The sequence below is a fragment of the Balearica regulorum genome, chromosome 3 (assembly GCF_011004875.1).
Source record: "Balearica regulorum gibbericeps isolate bBalReg1 chromosome 3, bBalReg1.pri, whole genome shotgun sequence".
Classification (NCBI taxonomy): domain Eukaryota; kingdom Metazoa; phylum Chordata; class Aves; order Gruiformes; family Gruidae; genus Balearica; species Balearica regulorum.
This window is the reverse complement of record NC_046186.1, coordinates 14995-37746: the sequence shown is the minus strand read 5'-3', so window position 1 is coordinate 37746 and position 22752 is coordinate 14995. Positions and strand designations below refer to the sequence as shown.

General features: G+C 42.1%; 2 protein-coding genes across 11 annotated transcripts in view; one reads left to right on the top strand and one right to left on the bottom strand.

The window, feature by feature from the left end:
• Nucleotides 1-4861, bottom strand: part of ZNF512 (zinc finger protein 512) — a 24407-nt gene extending 19546 nt beyond the window's left edge. For 2 of the 10 annotated variants that reach the window (XM_075750108.1, XM_075750112.1), the window contains exons 1-3: nucleotides 4688-4824; nucleotides 1775-1833; nucleotides 252-460 (exon numbers count right to left, since the gene is read on the bottom strand). In XM_075750108.1, coding sequence (XP_075606223.1) covers nucleotides 252-460; nucleotides 1775-1833; nucleotides 4688-4711 — 292 coding nt within the window. In that variant the 5' untranslated portion in view covers nucleotides 4712-4824. The other 8 variants (XM_075750117.1, XM_075750115.1, XM_075750116.1 and 5 more) reach the window with 8 other exon arrangements.
• Nucleotides 4695-22752, top strand: GPN1 (GPN-loop GTPase 1). Its single transcript, XM_075750119.1, is given in 15 exon segments — nucleotides 4695-5010; nucleotides 5013-5095; nucleotides 5195-5288; nucleotides 6375-6414; nucleotides 9121-9187; nucleotides 9929-9966; nucleotides 10507-10585; nucleotides 10688-10782; nucleotides 12228-12273; nucleotides 14309-14455; nucleotides 17698-17780; nucleotides 20083-20122; nucleotides 20835-20925; nucleotides 21429-21536; nucleotides 22185-22752. Coding segments are annotated over 15 exon segments (1404 nt in total). The 5' UTR covers nucleotides 4695-4709; the 3' UTR covers nucleotides 22277-22752.

Sequence of the window (22752 nt, the reverse complement as noted above, 5' to 3'; positions counted from 1 at the left end):
GATAAAACTGAGTTCAGTCACAGAATCATTAATTTTAATAGACAAGTCACTCAGAAGGAACTGCGTAACATCAGAGAATTTTACCTATGCTTCTGCAGTAGAGGAAGTTTATTTCTCCTAATACATGAACAGCGTTACCAAGCCTGTAATTTGTGGCTGAACCTGCAGCATATCTTTCAGAAGTCATCTAATCTCTCATAAAAGAACCAGAGAGAAAAACAGTTTAGCATTGAGTCAAGAGTGATGAGTACCTTTTTTTCCTGAAGATTTGTTTATGCTGTTTTTTATTCCTCTCATTTCCAACCAGTAAGCAGGCCTGCGAATAGTCCGCTTGCTTCTGGACTCTGCACTTCCATTCACTTGACCTTTCGGTGAGGCAGAAGAAATGTTGCTGACTGCCTCATCATAGTTACTGTTCAGTCCTAGGACAGTAGTTTCCACCTCCTCAAATTGCTTAGACCTGGAAAATATCAACTTGAAATCCTAGGTGTATGTACACATACATACACACACAACCACAATAACTTGACAGACAACATCCCTTTCATCTTCCCAAGTACTCTAAAAAATCATCTCACAGTTCATTGAATCTCCTGAGTTTTGTGAACTGAAAAGTGCCAGCAAGATAAAACATTATGTTATTTTTCAGTACATCTTTTAGGGAACGACATTAGAAAGCTACTCCAGAGGAACAGAAAAACATTCATCCTACCTCAAACCTTCAACTTAAGAAGCAGGCACAAGTTAATCTCAATTTTAAAATACACATTTATCCTTAAGCAACCAATGTGGAACACAAGAATTCTTCTGCAGCTCATCATTACAAAAGAGACCTTTCTATCCCACAAAGGGCAAGATCTCCTTCAGTATGTAGTCCCAGAGTCAGAGCTGACATTATACAAATAAAAGACCTAATGCTAGTAAGAATTTTAACCAGCAAGGTTTCAGCAATGAAGACAGCCTTAGAGTATATCCTACAAATTACACTACATTAAAACTAATTTAGATAGCCAGCAGCACTGATTTTGCTGATGCTAGAGATCAGGGGGACTCTTTGCTTCACTATTCTCAAATATTTCTCACATCTCTGAAATGCCTGGACATTTACACTACTGTACATGACAGCAAAATTATTAGGTGTCAAAGAAACAGAGCGTATCTATTCTCTGGGCAAATATCATTAATTTAAGAGGAAAGAACAGAAAACAGAAACACTTTTCAACATATCCCATTGCCACCACAATTCACGAAATGAAATTAGTAGGTTGCTTGAATGATGACTGTGATGGCCATCCCAGCAACAACCTCCCACACCCTGAGCTGTGGGGCTCGCATGTTTTAATACATCAATCCAAGAATCAGTAAGTGGGAGACACTGATGGTACCAGGTCAGATCATTACATACTATGTTTAAGGAGGTACTGCAGAAGGATGGGGAGAGGAATTATCAAGTTAAAGCCTTTCAGTTGCAATCACACTCAAAATACATAGATTTTGGAACACCACTTGATCTTGAACATACAGTAGTTATCTTCCCAGTGTTAAAATCCTTTTAAAAACAATAAATGAAAGCTAATACCCCTTGAAGTGTCAGAAAAGCACTTTTCCTACAAATCAATAAGCAAAGTCAGTTGAGACACTCATCACACAAACCAAAATCATTGCAGCTCTTAAAATTCAGAATATTATGTAAAGACCAGATATGGTTTTCCAATAGGAACCTGTCAGCTTTTTTCTTGCCCTCAGTCAAACTAGACAAGAAACATTCACATACTTTTTGTTTCCCAGAGATCTCTTGACCTTCTGTTGTCTGTGATGTCCAGGCCTGGTGTCCTAACAAAGTAGAACAATTCACATTAGTAGCATAATTTTTCTTCTTTTTGCATGTTTCATTTTTCAGTTAAACACGACACCTGTACTTTGAGGTTGTGCATACCATCCTTTGAAAAGGAAACCACTGTTTTCTGCAACGAGGTAACCTTTTCAACTGTGGCTGAATTAGAACTGGAAGCAAAATAGGGATAAGCCCTTCTACACTCCCCATATGTTAGCCAATCATTCCCCTTGCACTGGGGCACGATAGTGTGTTGTCTCCAATTCATTCAGTGGTACCCGCTTTCTGCCTAGACTTTGTCACACGATGACAAATACTTCAGATCCTAACTTACTAGTTTTTACATAGCACTTATTTTCTGCATAATGAAATAATTGTTGCATTTGCCATACCAAGAATGTTGTCTCTAGTCTCTTTTCATTTTTTTCCTTAATTATTTTGTCATACTCCTTTGGCTGCCCAGATGTTCACTTTATCCACATCACAGAATCCTCCTTCTTATTTAACAAAGATTTTTTGTCACTTATGGCTTGTTGCTTCTTATGCTCCTAGTAAGACATGCAATTTAACAATACTATTGACATTCCCAGGTCAGTATAAAGAACTCATTTGCTGTACATTGTTCATGGCATGTGGACAATTACTTATCACCTTCTTCCAAATGCTAATAATGACTCAATGTCATTCTTCATTGGGAAACCCAAGACAAAAATCTTGGTTATACAGACTAAAAAACAAAAAATCATTGCCCACTAGAAGTATATGAAATACCAAAACTGTAACCTAGGAACAGATAGTATTTTGCCACATACAGGCTAAGAAACTGGGAAAAAAAAAAGAATATGGATAAATTACCTATCTTATTTATAATTATTAGAAATAAATTGTACACATTATCTGGGGAAAACAGAGAAGAGACAGAATTTGAAGAAGTCATAAAAATGTGGTGAGATGCTGAAAAACTCCAGGTCCTGTATCAAAACTAGGGAAAGGCAGCTTCAAGGCAAATAAAATTCACCACTAAAAAAAAATGCACTGGAAAAAGTAACTTCAATCTGCCTTTTATGCTCTTGCCTTTTAATTTATGCATAGGAACAAGTAGTAGTTCACCCTTCCCAGGACCAGAGTCAGTGAGAAACACCCTAACCACTAGGTAAGAAATTCCATAGTAGGCACTGACATCAACTAGGTGAATTCTTAAACTGTGACTATGGAGTGTCAGACTCTCCTTGGGCCTCCAGCCCCAGTGTCTCCTCTCATGGAAAGGTTAGGGAAGCAGCAGAAGAGAAATTTGCAACTGCTTGATCAATGACTTCACAACAATATCTTGTCTTCTTTGGAAGAAAAGTCAATTGAATGTGTTTGTATTACTTTGATATGGTTTACACATATCTAGTAGTGCAAACAGCAGTATTTGGAAAAGCCCTACATCAGAAACATGGAGAAACCTCACTAAGGACCAGCTAGGAAAAAAATAGGCCTGTGAAGTTATAACGATAAAAATGAACAGGCAGGCATAGTCTGCTGCAATTAGCTGGCCTAATCTACCATTAGAAGAATCTAGATGATTGACAAACATGACACATGTTTTAAGATTATTTTTTTAAGAACTAAAAAATTTTGCATAAAAGTGAACATTAATATGAAGAATTTAGGTCACAGTTAAGGTTCTCCAATAAAAAAAAAAAAGAGAGTAGAGATGATCTGTCTAGCCTTCCTTTCTGAGAAGTTGACAGCAGCAATTATGATGGAAACATCTAGAGAAACTGGTGTTTAAGTTTGGAATGTTTTTTATTTATACAGTGTATTCCCACATAGAAAACAAAGACCTAATGTATGCAGGAATGCCCAAGGGCTGGACATATGAAAAACAAAAAAGCCAACTTCCTTGCACAGGTTAGAAAAAGAGAAACAGCGGCCTAGAGCCTGAAAAGATGAAGAAACTTCACTGGCCATTTCTGCCTCCCTATAGACTGTGGGACGCTTCTGTGACCTGGAACACAGCCTGCTGCTGGAGACAGGCTGCTCCACAACAACGCATCTGGAAAGCTGGTGTTTAGGCACAGAAACTCTCACTGAGGTCTGGAGACTGATGTAGTAACTGGTAGCGAGTCAGTTCTAGAACTAGAGGTGTCAGTGGAAGCACCAAGTGTCCTGCACTGCCGCGACTGTCCCTACCCCCGAGGCCGGCGTGATGGCTTAGCACTCTGGGGAACTCTCTGTTTCAGTCCCACGTTTCTGTTTCTACCTGCATACTTCATGGACTACCGCCTCCTACACCGAAGACCTTTTGGACAAAACGCATGACCAGCGCCGGGAGCCAGCAGTGCTCTGCTTCGGATCCCTGCCCGGCCCCTGGCCGAGCAAAGCTAGGCCCACCGCTCCCCGCGGGCCGCCCCGCTGCTCCCCAGACTCGGCGTCAGTGGGGGACCAGGCCTTCAAACGGAAAGCAGGCTTTCCCGCCGTCGCTGGCGGCTCTCCAGGTAGCCCAGAGCGGGTCCCGCTCGCCGCCCGCCCGCTCGGGGACAGGGCCCAGCCGACAAGCGGCGGCAAACAGATCGGGACCGCTGACCGAGCCAAGGCCGCAAGGCCCACACAGATCAACCCCGGGCCTGGCCGGACCGCTCCCTGCTCTCCTTCCAGCCCCAAGCCCCGCAAGACCCCTGGGGCGAAGCAGAAGTCCCACCTCGGCTGTTCCGGTGGCGCTGGCCCACTGCCGCCATCCCGACGGCGGAGCCCATCTCGCAGCGGCTTCCGGCCCCGTGCGCCCCTCCCGCCCCCGGAAAAAAGCCTGGCCGCATATCCCCGGGACAACAGCCGACAGCACCGGTAACGAGAACCCCAAGCACTCACCGAGCCACTACCGCCGCCCCGCATGGTGCCGCCGCCGCCACGTCAGCACGCGCCCCGCCCGCCCGCGCACGACCGCGAGGCCCCGCCCGCCCGCTTCCGGTCGCCTCCTCACGGCCGCAGCCGGCCCCGGGCCCCGCGGAGGGGTGTCGCCAGGTGTCCCCGGGTGCCGATCGGGCCGTCTAGCGCGGGCAGGCCGCGCGAGCCCGCGGTGCGTACTCGGCCGGTGGCGGCAGGGCCACAGCCGGGTCCTGCGCGCGTCATGGAAGGGTGCTGTGGGGCCGCCCCCCCCGCCGTCCTCCTCGCGCCCCGGAAGAACACGTGGGTGCTGGGAAGATGGCGACAGCGGCGACTCCGGTGTGCGTGTTGGTACTGGGCATGGCCGGCTCCGGGAAAACCACCTTCGTGCAGGTGAGGGGGGCGGCTGTGGGGGGCTGTGGGGAGCCGCTGGTTTCCCCCAGCGCTACGCCCGTGTCCAGTGGGGCCTGACGCCCGCTCGTGTCCCCTTAGCGACTCGCGGCCCACCTGCATGGGCAACTCTGCCCCCCGTACGTGATCAACCTGGACCCCGCCGTGCACGACCTGCCTTTCCCCGCCAACATCGGTGAGTCCTGCCGCCTTGGCGTAGTCCTGGGCCGTGGCGGATGATGGGCCGTGTGAGGGAGGGAGTGGTCCCGGACCAGAGGTGTGGCGTGTTTGTGGAGTTCACCAGAAGAAAGGAAGTATGTTTTGCCGTAGATAAATAAAAGCATTTTTTTTTATATTGCTTTTCATATGTTTTGCGGAACCGGGGGGGGGGGGGCAGGGTATGTGGGGTATTTGGCTAGGTTGCTTATATTCTCTTTAAAAGATTCCAAGTCCTAACACAAGAAAGACTTTAAGGTTGGGTATTGTTGTTTGTTGTTTTTTTTTTTTTTTTTTTAATTTAACTTCTTTCTCCTACCGGTGTTTATCATGGGAATTTTTAAGACCAAAGGCAGTCTTCCATCGCGTTTGTAATTTTTTTTTTTTACATCCTCTGATGTGATTTGATGAGTTTGGGTTCTTGTGGTCTTTCTTTGTCAGTGATGAACATATTAGCAGATTCAATCTGGTTCTTTACATCCAGAACAGTGGCAGCTGTATATGCTACCAAATAACTTCTTTAAAAGTGCTTTTAAAGACATTAATTTTAGAGAAAATACCTTAACAGACCTTATGTTTAACTTCCAAAGGGCTTACCAATCCTTAGGTTTGTGAAGGTCCTGTCTCTTAAACTTTCTAACGTTTGTCAGCCTGACTCTCCAGAGGATAAGAAAGGCAGCGTGGATATTGAAGTTGTTTTATTGATGTCAGATGAATGGTTAGAGTATCTGTTCTAGTGCTGGATATCTAATAATACAGTTAAATATATATACTTTCTTAACTGATGTTGATCAGCTGAGAATAAAATTCAGCTGAAGCTGTTACTGCTAAATACCTAAATTGGTGGTGTTTTATGTGAATTACATTAGGTTTCATATGTATGTTGAGAGCAGAGCTAATCTGTTAGATTTTCTACTTGGGAGATTTTCCCTGTTGGTGCTGCATGTATTACTGAGACAAAAGAAGACTTTCTAGAAAAAGAACGGCTTTCACTATCAGGAAATTGATGAAGAAGGATATTTTAGAAGTGATATCCTAAAACTATTTATATGTCTTCCTCCTCTAGATATCAGGGACACTGTGAAGTACAAAGAAGTCATGAAACAGTATCCTTTTTTGTCTAAATAATGATAATTTGAAATCTTAGATTTTGTGAAAATAGTCTGTCACTTCTGCACGCTACAATGAAGGGGGCAGGAGGCATTGAGGATTGCAGTAATGCAGAATGTTGCATGAAGATCAGAAGTTTTTCATAGAATCATAAAATGGTTTGAGTTGGAAGGGACCTTAAAGATGATCTAGTTCCAACCCTCCTGCTGCTGGCAGGGACACCCTCCACTAGACCACGTTGCCCAAAGCCTCATGCAACCTGGTCTTAAACACTTCCAGGGAGCCAGGGGCCTCCACAGCCTCTCTGGGCAACCTGTTCCAGTGCCTCACCACTCTAGTAAAGAATTTCTTTCTAACGTCTAATCTAAATCGACCCTCCTTCAGCTTAAACCCATTCCCCCTTGTCCTGTCACTACACTCCCTGATAAACAGTCCCTCACCATCTTTCCTGTAGGCCCCTTCAGGTACTGGAAAGCTGCAGTTAGATCTCCCCAGAGCCTTCTTTTCTCCAGGCTGAACAATCCCAACTCTCTTAGCCTGTCCTCATAGAAGAGGTGCTCCATCCCTCCGATCAGCTTCGTGGCCCTCCTCTGGACTCGCTCCAACAGCACAATGTTTCTCCTGTACTGGGGCCCCCAGAACTGGATGCAGTACTCCAGGTGGGGTCTCACAAGAGCGGAGTAGAGGGGCAGGATCACCTCCCTCGACCTGCTGGTCACACCTCTTTTGATGCAGCCCAGGACACAGTTGGCTTTCTGGGCTGCAAGCGCACACTGCCGGCTCATGTCATGCCCCCAAGTCCTTCTCCTCAGGGCTGCTTTCAATCCATTCTCCACCTAGCCTGTAGTTGTGCTTGGGATTGTGCCGACCCATGTGTAGGACCTTGCACTTGGCCTTGTTGAACTTCATGCAGTTCACATGGGCCCACCTCTCCAGCCTGTCAAGGTCCCTCTGGATGGCATCCCTTCCCTGCAGCGTGTCAACCACACCACACAGCTTGGTGTCGTTGGCAAACTTGCTGAGGGTGCACTCGATCCCGCTGTCCATGTCGCCGACAAAGATGTTAAACAGTGCCGGTCCCAGTACCGACCCCTGAGGGATGCCACTCGTCACTGTTTTCTACTTGGAGGTTGAGCCGTTGACCACGACTCTTTGAGTGCAACCATCCAGCCAATTCCTTATCCACTGAGTGGTCCATCCATCGAATCTATGCCTCTCCAATTTAGAGACAAGGATGTCGTGCAGGACAGTGTCAAATGCTTTTGACTATATATTTATTGCATGTGAGGTTAGAAAGGTGTGTTCTACAAGATTTTATACTCCTTAGGTCATTTTCTCCTGTGCTAAGTGATTCTGCCAAATATTTACAAACAATAAGCACTCTGCCCACATCTTTCTTTTTTTCCTGTTGTTCTTTCAGAGAGCTTGTATCTTTCTTTGTGGAAGCCAGCAGCCTTTTCCCCATGTTTTAAGAAGTCTAGTTTTATTTCTTATAAACAAATATGCAAATTTCTATTTGCTGTAGTAGGTGTATTTCCACATTGTTTGACCATAATCAAAGCACTGTTGTCTTTACGAATCTCAAAGACATTGGACTGTTGACTCTTGATGCACAGTAGTTTTGATGATTGTAGTTCAGTAACATTACACTAAAATGACTGCACTTCCAGAGGGATATGGAGGTCCTTTTTCCCCTAAGTAATAGCTTGTGTGGATGGAGATAATATACTATGTCTGGATTTGACTTGCTAGTGTGACTCTTAAACCTGGTGTAGTGGAAGGTGTCCCTGCCCATGGCAGGGGGTTTGGAACTAGATGATCTTTGAGGTCCCTTCCAACCCAAACCACTCTATGATTGTATGACTCTTAAATGTAATATTTTAGGTAAGAATAAAGATGATGAGGGATAGGATTCTTGATTTTAGCTGTTATTTGATTTGGAGTTACCAGCAAAACATCCAAGTATAAGTTTCAGTTTGGTATGCAGGTGCATTATTTGCTTAACTGAGTCTGTTAGCCATTACTGGAGTTTAAGCATCTCATTAAATAGTGCTTTAGGAGGCCTCGAGTTTGGATATTGAGAGTAGTGGCCCTAGAAGACAGCATGTACTGATGAATCAGTACTGGTTCTTATGCAGTTTAAAAAAAAATCTTTGTTTCCTTGAATGTAATTAGCATACAGATCTGTATGCATGAAAAAGGATTTTGAAATCTTCATCTTTAAGCTGACACTTTGAGTATCTTTACAACATTCATTCCCATTATTGTTTAAATTCTGCTAAAAATTTATTTGTGCAAGACATCTTTTAATGATCATTTGAAGTATAAATTTTTAAAATTAGGTGCATTCAGGGCATTGTTAAATTCTGAGTCCATCTTTTTGGAAAGACAAAGATGACTTTGATGTATACACACATCTACATTTTCTCTTTGTCCAGAATGGTAATGCTTGAATAATGTTAAGGGGAAGTCACGGCATAACCCCTTTTCCTTTTATCAGTCGCACATGTTTGGGCAAGAGAGAGACCACTTTGTATTTGTTATGCTACTGCATCACTTAGAAGACTTAATTGTCTATTAGGGGTATTGTCTTTTGCGGCAAGGTATCCAAGTGCACTGTACATGGCCAACTGTTATCAGAATTGAAAAAGAAGCCTTCTGAGATCCGCATAATCATCTGCTTTCCTAAATGAACTGTCTAGATATGGGCTGGGCCCTAATGGTGGAATAGTGACCTCTCTCAATCTCTTTGCTACAAGATTTGATCAGGTACGAGGTTGTTCCTATGTGATATTGTGCTACGAATGCTGCGCTGGGAGACCGTGGGGTTTTTAAGTGTATTTGGAGTCTCAGAGAGTACTGTGTTTGGTTGGCCTCCTAATATTTCTTTGGAGTTATTCTCCATACAGAACCATGTATTTTACAAAGCTACCAAAGTGCATTAGCTTTCATTTGAGAGATTTCAAATTTTCAGCTTTTTTAAAAGTAAAATTTAGAAGCCATGTGTACAGAACATTCTTTAGTCTTTGTACATAACTGTTCTGTTGCACTATGTTCACTATAAAATCTTTCATATGAATGCTCTGATTTTGAAGTAGGGAAGCTAACTTCTGGAAATGGGTTAAGTTTTCCTAGGGTTGTTCAATAATTGACTGTTCTCTTAAATCGTAATGCTAAATCAGCGCTGGGGTGGGAACTTATGCAAGATATTGAGACAGTGCAGAATCTCTTAGTAAAAGGTAGGGAACAACTGCATTTGTTATACCATTTCTTTAGCTAGGTACTAGAATACAGACAAAATCAAGGTTGTCTTTGACCTGTGCAGTGTCTGAGCGTTTTCCACCCTTCCTTAGTAGGAAGGAATTTTCACACATTGAAAACCTTAGATACTTTAATCTTCTTTTGATACATACATGCAGCTGTGCAAGTTAATGTAGGTTCTATAATGAAATGATTATGAAAGTTTCCTGTTGTGAGCCTAAATACAAAGTATATTTCCCTTTCAATCAGGTGATGAAGTTTATTGAAAAAAGGCAAAATGCATCCAAGTGAGTACATTCTACTAAGTTCTGCTTTTCTGGGATCAGTGTGGGAAAACCATATGAAACCTTTAAAAGGTTCTCTGCATTTTTTCTAGTTGGTTTTCAGACTTGGTATAAATTTTATGTGGAAAAGGGCATAGAATTAGAACAGATAAAGTAGACTTTCTTTGCATACATTGAAGAAATGTCTGCTGATCCCAGTTCTGCTTTTCTTGTCTTCCATCAGACTGTCATTTTTTCTCAGGCACTGTTCAAATGGGGCAACAATTAATTCTTATTCTGAAGAGTTTGCAGTAATAAGTGTCTGTCAAATTGATGCCTTCAACTTTAATATAATTTGAAGAGAGTCCATGCTTTTTAGTTACAAAATTCACGTAGGAAATTTTCAGGCATGTACATAAATCTTGTCACTGTTTGGGAGAAGCTTTTCTGATCTGTAGCAGAATAATCATGTGATTTGCCGTTGTGTGCTTGTGGTAATCTAGTCAGAACAGGACCTTGTGCTTAACTAATTTTCCCTTGTTGTCGGGGGTGACTTCTTACCAGGTATGTTATTATTGACACACCAGGGCAAATTGAGGTATTCACCTGGTCAGCATCAGGAACCATCATAACTGAGGCTTTGGTAAGTGTTTTCTACATGACTTGACAGTGAGGCTGTGTGAAAGAAGTGGCTGTTGAACAGCATGTACTTCTAATTAAAATATTTTTTACTTTGTTTTTCCAGGCTTCCTCTTTTCCTTCAGTTGTTGTTTATGTGATGGACACCTCTCGCAGCACTAACCCTATCACCTTTATGTCCAACATGCTGTATGCCTGCAGGTAAGAAAAGCTGAAAATGCAGTCCATCTGCTTTGCTTGCCATGTCTCTTTGGTACTTATTTTGGAGGGGAATCATAGAATGGTTTGGGTTGGAAGGGACCTTTAAAGACCATCTAGTCCACCCCCTCTTCCGTGGGCAGGGACATTTTTCACTAGATCAGGGTGCAACCTCATCTTGAACAGTACCAATGATGGGACATCCACAGCTTCTTTGGGCAACCTGTAACCATCATCATAAAAATTTTCTTCCTTATGTCCGCTCTAAACCTACCCTCTTCCAGTTTAGAACCGTCACTTCTTGTCCTGTCGCTGCAAGCCTTGGTAAAAAAATATCTCTTTCTTATAAGCCCCTTTAAATGCCGAAAGGCCACAGTAAGGTCTCCCTGAAGCCGCCTCTTCTCCAGGCTGAACAGCCACAGCTCTCTTAGCCTTTCCTCATAGGAGAGGTGTTCCAGCCCTCTGATCATTTTTGTGGCCCTCCTCAGCACCCGCTCTAACAGGTCCATGTCTGTCTTAAATAATCCATGAGACCTTAGTGTGATGAAGGCTAGTTACATCAGATCTGACACTTTGCATGTTGCTTATAAAATCATTTATCTAAGATGTATCAACATAGCCTAGTTTAAGTTCCTTCTTGTAAACACATAATATTTTATTCTATTTTTTTTAATATTATTGATACTTTCAGTGATTCTTCAAGATTCGTTTGGAGCTCAGCATAGCATGGGGTTCTTGATTTATTGTTTTCCTCCTCGTACATGGATTTATCTGTTTTCTTTCATGTTAAACCAGGGACTAAATGCCTATGTAAAGATCAACATATCTAGATCTGTCGTAATTCATGGTTAATGTTGGTAAAAGGTTGTCAAAAAACCTGTCAATCCTTGTACCAAGGTAATAAGCTGTATTACTGTGATAGGCCTATGCAAAACATGTCTTATTACATGCTGCATTTTCTGACATTAGTATTGAGCAAAAGATGCTAGAATATATGCAGTGAAATGAGTATGTAAGCTCATGTTTCAAGGTAGTTTTGCTTTATAGATGTTAACTTTATAGAGTTAACAGATGTTAACTTTATGAAGTTATTTGAATTCATTGCTCAGTTCACAAATAATATCTCAGAACCTAAGGTTTGAGTCAAAACAATTAGAAAATGCACTCAGTGTTTAAAAACTGGGATCTTGGTGTCATAGAAAATAGTAATCAAAATCAACTGGGCGCGAAGAAGGAGATTTTATATTTAACAAATGTGCACTTACATAGTGGGGGGAGCGTACTTTCTGGGTAAAAATTACTTTCTAATTGACGTGGAGGAAAATAATTATCTTTTGAAGTCAAATGTATTCAGTTTTGCACAAGTCTTGTCTACCTTATGCTTAACTTGTTTTCTATTCTAGTGAGATTTAAATTAATTTTTTGTTTTGTTTTGTGTCCCCCCCCAGTATCCTGTACAAGACAAAGCTACCTTTCATTGTTGTCATGAACAAAGTAAGTTAAAGCTATGGTTTCTATGCCCTAGTGGAACATTGTTCTGTGTGGCTTGCTTTGCTGTAGTGTCTTTGTCTTACTACAATAATAGATTTTTCTAGAAAAGAGTAGCAGGCTGAAAACTGAATTTAAAAGGGGTCTTTAATCTGGTATACAAATGAACAAGAAGAATCAGAGACAGGCAATTACAAGCAGACATTCAAGTTAGAGATGATACTAGCAATTTGAAAAATGTTTGCACCTTACCGTAGGCTATAAGGAAACTTAACTTTGTAACCTAAGTGTAAGTTCATTACTGAATCTGCTCTTACAGTCCCCTGCTTCCTCAGAACAATTGTCTTAATCATTAATTATTTCTATTCAGCATCAGGCTGATGATGCACAGTGGGAATTGTCTAACACCTGCCTGTGTTGAGGAAGGAGTCCCAGGTATTGTAGCAGGCAAAACTGAACAAAAGGCGTTTGGTCCTGATCAGTGACAGTAAAAATATGCCAATATTTGCCAGAAAGCAGGTATTTACTAGCTTAAGGATACACCTCCACTGTTGTGTAAGGTACTTGTAGCCTTAAAGGAGTGCTTTTGAGCTTAACAGCTAGCTGGCTCTTTAAACATAACAATTTCACATATTTAAATACCATTAGATTTTTGGTGTGAGTATTCTTCCTCTTTCTCACAGACATCCTTTGTATTCCAGAAATTGCTCCCCAACATAGCAAACTTTGTGTGTGCATGCACATATATCCTATACGCTTCCTCTAGAAAACCCATGCATTTAATGTGACATTTTACTTCACAACACCTGAGTAGGATTAGTGTCTGATGTATTCCAACTACAAACATACTCCCAGTGACCCAAACCATGCATGTCTTTGATATCCGCTTGCTTACTTAGCAAGTTTTTGTAGTTTTCTTTCTAACTCTAGACAGTAATTTTAGACCAAGTTATTAAGCTTTTTCTGTAGAAAGAGGCATGAGGTAGGAAAATCATTCCCTTTTAAGAAAATACATTTTTTGAAAGACTGAAAAAAAAATGGGACTTCATCAGTATATGTAAGGAAAGGTAGGCCCAAGGCTTAGGATTTGTAACTTTAAACTTCATTTTGATCTGATTTTTAGCCTTCGGTAAAAAGGCAAAGAACATTTGAAGAATTTTTGACAAGCGTGGAAGAATCCCAAGGAACTCTCCTCCCTGACACCCAAACCAATCAAGAAAGGATGGGATCTTCAATGAGGACTGTTCTTGTTGGGCCTCAGTCATACGATCTAATATTTACAACTTAAACTTTATTGTACAGCACGCAATTTTTGGATGCGCCTTTCCAGTAAACCATAGAAGCCTTTAGACTTGCAATTAGGGCTATGAAGATGATGAGGGAACTGGAGCATCTCTGGTATGAGGAAAGGCTGAGAGAGCTGGGGCTGTTTAGCCTGGGGAGAAGAGAAGACTGAGAGGCGATCTGATCAATGCTTATAAATATCTAAAGGGTGGGTGTCAAGAGGATGGGGCCAGACTCTTTTCAGTGGTGCCCAGTGACAGGACAAGGGGCAACAGGCACAAACTGGAACACAGGAAATTCAGGTGTGAACATGAGGAAAAACTTGTTCACTCTGAGGGTGACGGAGCACTGGGACAGGCTGCCCAGAGAGGTTGTGGAGTCTCCTTCTCTGGAGAGATTCAAAACCCACCTGGATGCGATCCTGTGCGACCTGCTTGAGGTGATGCTGCTCTAGCAGGGGGGTTGGACTAGATGATCTCTAGAGGTCTTTTGCAACCCCTACCAATCTGTGTGAATTTTTTCCTTAAACATGCCTTCTTAACACTGGGATAGTGGTTGGTTTTTTTCCTCTTCCTGTATTGAAGTAATTGGTTTGATAAAAACAGAGCTTGCAAAACTTCAGACCAGGGCTGAGTATTTTGAAAAGATCTGCATTTTGAAAGTAAGTTTAAAATGGAAATTTTTATTTGTTCACTTAACAGCCTAAAGGTAAGAATTCATCATTAATACTTCTGAAAATTTTCTCTTCTTCTTCCAGACTGACATAATTGACCACAGTTTTGCAGTAGAATGGATGCAGGACTTTGAGACTTTTCAGGATGCCCTGAATCAAGAGACATCTTATGTCAGTAACCTGACTCGTTCTATGAGTTTAGTGTTGGATGAATTTTACAGTTCACTAAAGGTAAGAATATTCTTTTTTTTACTACCTGTCATAAAAGCCTGGAGAGGAGAAAGCTTAAGGAGGATATTATTGATGTGTATAAATACCTGATGAGAGGATGACCCAGGGGTCAGTACTGGGTCCAGTCTTATTCAGCACATTCATCAGTGACCTGGATGAGGGGACAGAGTGCACCCTCAGCAAATTCTGCTGACGCTACAAAACTGGGAGGAGTGGCTGATACACCAGAAGGCTGTGCTGCCATTCAGCGAGACCCGGACAGGCTAGAGAGTTGGGCGGAGAGGAAGCAAATGAAGTTCAACAAGGGCAAGTGTAGGGTCCTGCACCCAGGGAGGAATAACCCCAAGCACCAGTACAGGTTAGCGGTTGACCTGCTGGGAAGCAGCTCTGTGGAGAAGGACGTGGGAGTCGTGGTAACAACAAGCTCTCCATGACCAGCAGTGTGCCCTCGTGGCCAAGAACGCCAACAGTGTCCTGGGGCGCATTAATAAGAGCGTGGCCAGCAGGTTGAGGGAGGTTCTCCTCCTCCTCTACTCTGCCTCTGTGTGAGGCCTCATCTGGAGTTCTGCATCCAGTTCTGGGCTCCCCGGTTCCAGACAGACAGGGAACTACTGGAGAGAGTCCAGTGGAGGGCTACAAAGATGATTAGGGGACTGGAGCATCTCTGGTATGAGGAAAGGCTGAGAGAGCTGGGGCTGTTTAGCCTGGGGAGAAGAGAAGACTGAGAGGGGATCTGATCAGTGCTTATCAATATCTAAAGGGCAGACATCAAGAGGATGGGGCCAGACTCTTCTCAGTGGTGCCCAGTGACAGGACGAGGGGCAACAGGCACAAACTGGAACACAGGAAGTTCCATCTGAATATGAGGAAAAACTTCTTCACTCTGAGAGTGACCGAGCCCTGGGACAGGCTGCCCAGAGAGGTTGTGGAGTCTCCTTCTCTGGAGAGATTCAAAACCCACCTGGATGTGATCCTGTGCAACCTGCTCTAGGTGAACCTGCTTTAGCAGGGGGGTTGGACTAAGTGATGTCCAGAGGTCCCTTCCAACCCCTACCATTCTGTGATGTAAGGATGATGGAGGCAGGCTCTTCTCAGTGGTGCCCTGTGAAAGGACAAGAGGCAGTAGACACAAAGTGAAATATAGGAAACTATGTTTAAACAGAAGAGGAAAAAAGGATTATTGTAATTTTACTGATTGAGCACTGGAACAGATGGTCCAGAGAAATTGTGGAGTCTCCATCCTTGGAGATACTCAAAACACTCTTAGAGAAGATCTGAAGCAACCTGTTCTAGTTAATCCTGCTTTTTGAGCAGGAGAGGTTGGACTAGGCAATCTCCAGAAGTATCTTCCCACCTCAGCCATTCTGTCCTTCTGTAGAAGAGCTTTGCACTGCCCTTTTGAACTGGAATCTGTTGATGAGCCTTGCATTGGGGCCCAGGATTTGCTGGTTTGAACATGAAGTCACACAGTGGCAACCTGAATCATTTAATACGGAATTGTGTTTAATCGTCAGAATAAAGCAAAGATAGGGTGGTAAGAGGTAATGTTCTGTGTTGCAGTGTCTCCCATCTGAGATAATTTTCCTTGTTCTGAAAGTGTCAAGTACAGTTGGGCAATTTACTATGTAGGAAGAAGGGAAAGAATCTCAAAAACAAACAAACAAAAAATCCTGTATATTTGCTGATGCAAGATCAAGTGGGGTTTTTTCCCCACTTACCATGTGTTGAGAGTTTCAGTTTCTCTGAAAACACTATTCATTGGAGGATGTTAATGATCCCATAGTCTGTGCTAGAAGGTTTCAGCTAATTGTGTTTTTCATCAGCTTTTACTTAAGAAAAAGCAAGCAAATGGCTCTATGGATATTACAAGAAAGACAATGAAAATAAATGATTCCATTCATACAGGTGATGATAAATTAGCCAAAACAAAAATAGTGCCCTTTGTGGAACAATATATAATATTTCAGAATGGCTCATAGTGGTGCCATGTACAGGACTAAAGTACTTCCTAGTCCTTATTTGCTAATCAAACAAGTATGTATGTATGTAATATCTATTAGAATAGCAGACTGGAGAGCAGGACATATGCAGAGCATTATAGAGTAGAAGGCAGCTTTTACTTAGGTGCAATGAAAGTATAAATATTAATATATATATCGGCACAGTGCCTAGACTAACGCTTCAAATATAAATATTAATATATATCGGCAGAGTGCCTAGACTAATGCTTAAAATCCTTTGGAATGCGTTATTGTCTGTATATTTACTGTACTATTAATAGAATGCTTACATTTGAAAGTGAGTAGTAAAGACTGTCTTGCTTACAAAAAAGAGGGAGAATTTTCATTTAAGGATGTAAGATTCTTAAGGGTCATCAAGTACTGGCTAGTAATAGTCTTAATTAAAGGTATTTTTAGATAATTGATTTAATAAAAGCAGAACAAATGGCCAGAAGTGTAGTGACAGACAAGCTCAAATTAGAAAGCAAACGTGCATTTTTAAAGTATTGCCATAGTAACTGATTAAATTCTCCATCTCTTGCTGTTCTGGGGGTTGGATTGAGTACTTTTAAAAGTGTGCTTCAGCTAAATACAAAGTTGTTAGAACTTCAGAGACAAAAGGTTATTTCTTGTGGTCTGTTTTGCTTTTTACTTTTAGTACACTGATTTTGCAGCAGCTAACCACTTAAAATACTAGGTTCAGAATGAGAACTTGGTTTATTAACAATAACCAAGCAAACAGAAGAAAGACTTGATCTTTCTTTTGAATTGCCCTATCTTATTCATTATGTTTGGGCATTGTATTAACTGTGTTTTTTGTGGGGTGTTGAGATTGGAGGTACAAGGATGGGTGCAGAGTCAGGTTTTCTTTTTTTTTTTTTTCAGTTGTTGCTTACTCCCTCCCCATGGTAAAATTTGTAAAACAAACAGGAAAACCCAGGTTCCTGAGTCAAATAAGAGACAGAGGAGGGACGGACAGACCAGAAAACGGAGGTAGCAAACATTAACAGCAGGTGGAGAAAGAGGTTGAAAGTAGGAATGACAGAAGTGGAAGTATTACTGCATAATCTTATGCCACCGTGATGATTAAATGAGTATCATTAGATTCCCCTATATTTTAGTTTTGTTGTTTTTGTTACTTTATAAGATACTGGTTAGTCTTTCCAGCTCTGATGATCCATCAGTTACCTAAAAACTTCATTCACTTACTCTTCAGTTCTGGTATATGGTTTTCTTTTATAGGTGGTTGGTGTTTCAGCTGTGCTCGGCACGGGACTGGATGATTTTTTTGTTCAGCTTTCTAAAGCCGTAGATGAATATGAGAGGTAAGATGATAACCTTTGGCCCCTGACCTGGTGAATACTTGCTGAAGTTATTGATTCGTGAGCCCAAGCCTTTGATTTGAAGGACTGCTCACTTTTCACAGCCAAGGTAGTCTAGGGTTTCTAATAAACTTAAGTGCAAGAGTCAGCATAAAAGCAGCAGTCAGAAGTGACTTTTGTTACTTTTGAATTTTGTGCTAACTGTTCATTGAAAAAGTAAAAGCTGTCTGTGCCAGCAAATCTGTGAAGTCATTTTTTTCCTCTGATTCCATACAGTTATCAAGGTTTGAATTGTCCTCAGGAAGCTAACAGATGAGCTTGGCAGACTGAATAGATAAGCAAGTTAAAATTCAGTAATTCTTGGAGAATTTGCTCCTTACTGAATTCCTCCCCATGAAATACTGCCAGGTTGCTCTATACTGTTAGAAAGCATATCCAGGAACTTGGATTATTTGGAAATACCTAAACCAGACCATAGATTATTGTTAGAGGAAAATATAACATGCTGGATTGGATAGCTGGAGAGAGGCTGCTGCAGCTTCTTGTTCCCAGGTCTGATAAGTCTGGCCTGGTTGTGCTCCCAGGTCTGCATACTGCCTAGTCCCTGCTTACATGAAAATAGACCCTTTCATTCCCTTATGCCTCTATTTCCCACACTTGTCCCCCAACTCTCCTAAAGCCCTCCCTTTTCCTACCTTTGGTTCCTCCCCTAAACATCCCATAATAAATCCTGTGATATCCCCAAGTGCTCTTTCCCTGCATCCCATAATGTGTCCTGCACCCCTAGGCAGCCACCCTTCTGTGCTCACAAGGTGATCCAGAGAGCTCCTGATGAGGCATGGTGATGGGCGTCACGCCTGGATTGTGGGGCTGATGGCTCCTGGCACAGGCCCGGCAGGAGCCAGGGTAGGGTAACCCTTCCTCTGAGTCCTTAATCTGGATTCCATGCCTGCCACCATGCCCCTCTGTTCCTCTGGGTTTGTTGAGATGGGTCTTTGATGGTTTGAAGGCTCTCATGTGATGGGCCTGGGAATATCTGGGCAGGGTATTATTTGTGCTTTCCCCAACCCCCCAAATGTCTTTCTGCGCTCTTTGGAGGTGCTGAGGAGTTTTACCACATAACCTAACAATTATTCTAGGATACGCTACCTACATGATGAAACCCTAGTTAAGGGTTTCATATAAACTGCCAATGCACGCTTGCAGCCCAGAAAGGCAATTGTATCCTGGGCTGCATCAAAAGAAACATGGCCAGCAAGTCAAGGGAGGTGATTCTCCCTTTCTACTCTGCTCTCACGGTACCCCGCCTGGAGCACTGTGCCCGGCTCTGTGGCTCATGGTCCCAGACAGACATGGACCTGTTAGAGCGGGTGCTGAGGAGGGCCACAAAAATGATCAGAGGGCTGGAACACCTCTCCTGTGAGGAAAGGCTGAGAGCGTTGTGGCTGTTCAGCCTGGAGAAGAGGTGGCTTCAGGGAGACCTTACTGTGGCCTTTCGGCATTTAAAGGGGCTTATAAGAAAGAGATATTTTTTTTTACCAAGGCTTGCAGCGACAGGACAAGAAGTGACGGTTCTAAACTGGAAGAGGGTAGGTTTAGAGTGGACATAAGGAAGAAATTTTTTTACAATGGGGGTGGTGAGACACTGGAGCAGGTTGCCCAAAGAAGCTGTGGATGTCCCATCATTGGTACTGTTCAAGGTCAGGTTGGATGGGGCTTTGACCAACCTGATATAATGAAAGATGTCCCTTCCCGTGGCAAGGGAGGTTAGACCAGATGTTTTTTGAAGACCCGTTCCAATCCAAACCATTCCGTGATTCTAAGAAGAGGGTGTCCACATCCACTTTTTCCTTACTTCATTAAAGAACTATTTCAAGGTCCCATAGTGCTACAATAGTTTGGAAATCTGTGAACAGTCTTTCTGCACGAGATCCCATTGAACTGTCTTAGGAAGCACAAGTACTGGCAAGAGAAGGTCATGTCTATGATTAGAGGAAAATGATAGATCTGCTGATTGGATATAGCAGTGAAATGACTGCCTCAGTTGAGCTGGTTTAATTTCTTATCCAACAAGACGATGTGAGAAAGGTTTGCTTTTTAATGAAGTATGTTCACTTATTTTGCATTCATTGGTTTCAGAATCCAAACCTGGGTAAAAAGTACCATTAGTCTTTCTGAAATGTCTCTTAAACATGGAAGCCTAGAGAAAACTTTTTTTTGGGTAGAAATAAGCCTCTAAGATGATCCTTACTTAATATAAATCATGTATTAGTTCAGACTGAATGCACTGTATGTATCTTTTCAGAGAATATCGTCCAGAATATGAGCGCCTGAGAAAAACACTGGTAAGTATTTTTAAGTATTGTATACCTGGGTAGTGTATCTTGGGGTCACTTTTATGCACACAATTGCCTCTATGTTGGGAAGATCTAACATTTCATTTACTGATCATACTCGGTGTGGAAAAACTCCTGTCCTGAAGCTCACTATCTGTCTGTCTTTTCCTAGATATGGCGAAGCATATCTTCACAAAAATAAAGATGATTTGTAAAACAGACGTTGCTCAGTGTTTTAGTGCTAATAATTTATTTGGGCAAATTGTGAGAAAATGATTGGGAAAGATTTTTATATCTTCTATTCAGAAGGATAGAGACTTTTTAAAAAAATAACTTTCCAAAGTGAGTTGTTGAGAATATCACTACATCTTTCCGCACCAACGATGTGTACTGTTTTGACTTAGACAATTAGTAATGAAGGCTGAATTGCAGTACCAAAATCAGTAGCTCTGCTCACCTTGAGCTCTGGCTGTCCAAAGGACAGTTGCCTGCAGGCACAACTGCACAGAGTTTGGCTTCCTGATGCTGCTGAAAATGTTCTTTAAGTCTGTCATGCTGGAGGTTGCGTTCCATGTTTATCCAAAAGTTCTGTTGTAATGTAAGACCTGCTTATTGACTTCTGCTTTTTGGCTGGGGAACAGACTGCTGGTATTGGGTGAGATTACTTTTCTACTGATGTTTTAAACGTACTCATAATCCACATGTAACATTGTATCTGCAGGAGAAAGCTCAAAATAAACAAAAGAAAGAGCAGCTGGAACACTTGTGGAAGGACATGGGCAGCGTGTGCGTGCAGGGCAACACGCTTGCAGGTACCTTACTGGGAAGATTAAGTTTACTGCAGAAGTTGTCTGAAGAGTCTGCCTTGAGAAGTCATATAGTGCTTTTCTGTTTTCACAGCAAAAGCGTGAAAGCAGCTTCATGTCAGTAAAGAGGAGTGGGGCTTTAGTTCCTGTGGGATGGGTCTGACTTAGGTCTTCTATGTGTCAGTCACAGGCATGAGAAGAAGAAACCCTGCTGTGTAGATAAAGCAGTGGACATACTAGCAGTAATTAAATACTTTAGAAAAGGTGAAACCGTCAAATTATAATATGAGAAAGCTCTGCTGTTGGTTGAACTGTTGCATTATATGAGGTTGAGTGTGGTGCTGATGCAGTCTGTCCTGTATCTTTGGAACCCAGAAGGCACTTTCTGTCCCTTTAGATAGAGTAGGTATTAGTTGCTGTGTTTATGTGCAAATAGAAATTGTCAGGGCACAAACTAACTTCCTTGTTAGCATGCTGTTTTGTGTATAGCCGTTTCTGTTCCCTTCAAGGGTCTGATGAGGCTTCTGCAATGGGTCCCTCTGAGCTGATCCTAACACGAGGAACTCTTGATGAAGACGAAGAGAGAGAGAGTGATACTGATGACATTGACCATGAAGGTAAGGGAATGAGCGATCTGATCAGGTCTAAAAGCTATCTAGTCAGGAAATACCCTCTGTATTTCATGAACTGGATTGACTCTAATGAGAGCCTAGAAGACAAGCAAACATTGTCACCTAAATATAGGTGTCTAAATCTGTAGCAGAAGCCTAGCCGCAATGCTTATTCAAGTGATGCTACTCTCTAACCTTTGTGAAAGTTCAACTGTAAATTTTCTATTCAAGTAGTTATTTTAAATAGGTGTATAACATGCATAAACCAGATAATTTGTTATGCTTGGAGTATGCAGTGACCTCTCAACCTAATTAATGCACAATATGTTTCATCATCTTTTTGGCCTTACAGTTTCTGCCTCTGGCTCTCTTCCCTTTTCCTGTGACTCCTGGTCTTGGAGTAATCTTCTTAGTTCTTACAATGTGATTTTTCTCTTGTATAGCTTGCAGACTTAATCTTCATTCTTTCCCTGTTCCATTGATTTTTAGGATCACTTATTTCTGTTGCTTTGTAATGCAATTGAAGATCAAATAGACTTTATGTGTTGCTCTGACTAGCCTAACTCTAGCTTTCTTCAGTAACACAAGTAGAACAAGTGCTGAAATAGTGCTGAACTGTTTATTTCCTCCCCTCCCCCCCCCCCCCCCCCCCAGTTACTGAGGAGAGTCACGAAGAACCAGCCTTCAGAAACTTTATGCAAGAGACGCGGATGAAATACCAGAGAAGAAGCAACCCAAATGAATGAGACCTTCAGCAACAGAGGATTTGGAATCCCTTGTAATAGACTTAAAAGTAAAGGAACAGCATAAAGAAATTTGCATGGAACCATGCATGAAGTCTTTTATCTGTGAACAGCTTCCTCTGATAATATTTATATCTTTCTTCTTGCAGTAAATGTTGGTCATATGAGCTGAAGCTCTTGTATCCAACTGACTGCAAGTTTGGCCATCTGCCACTGTGGCTTCCTGAAGCTGAAGAAACCAAATAGCACTTTCTTTTGCCCCACATTCTTTAGATATGTCTGTCGAGAACTTAGATTTTGAGCTCTTGACAGCATTAGCATCTAGAGCTACTTACTGGTTTCAAAAAGTGCGCTCTGTTCACCTTGTGCAGACAGGTGTCTGCTGCAGCTGGGACACAAGTGACATCTCTGCTGCATGAAACTTCAATATAGTGCTTGATGTTTTGGTTTTAATTAAATATATTTTATGTACTAACAAA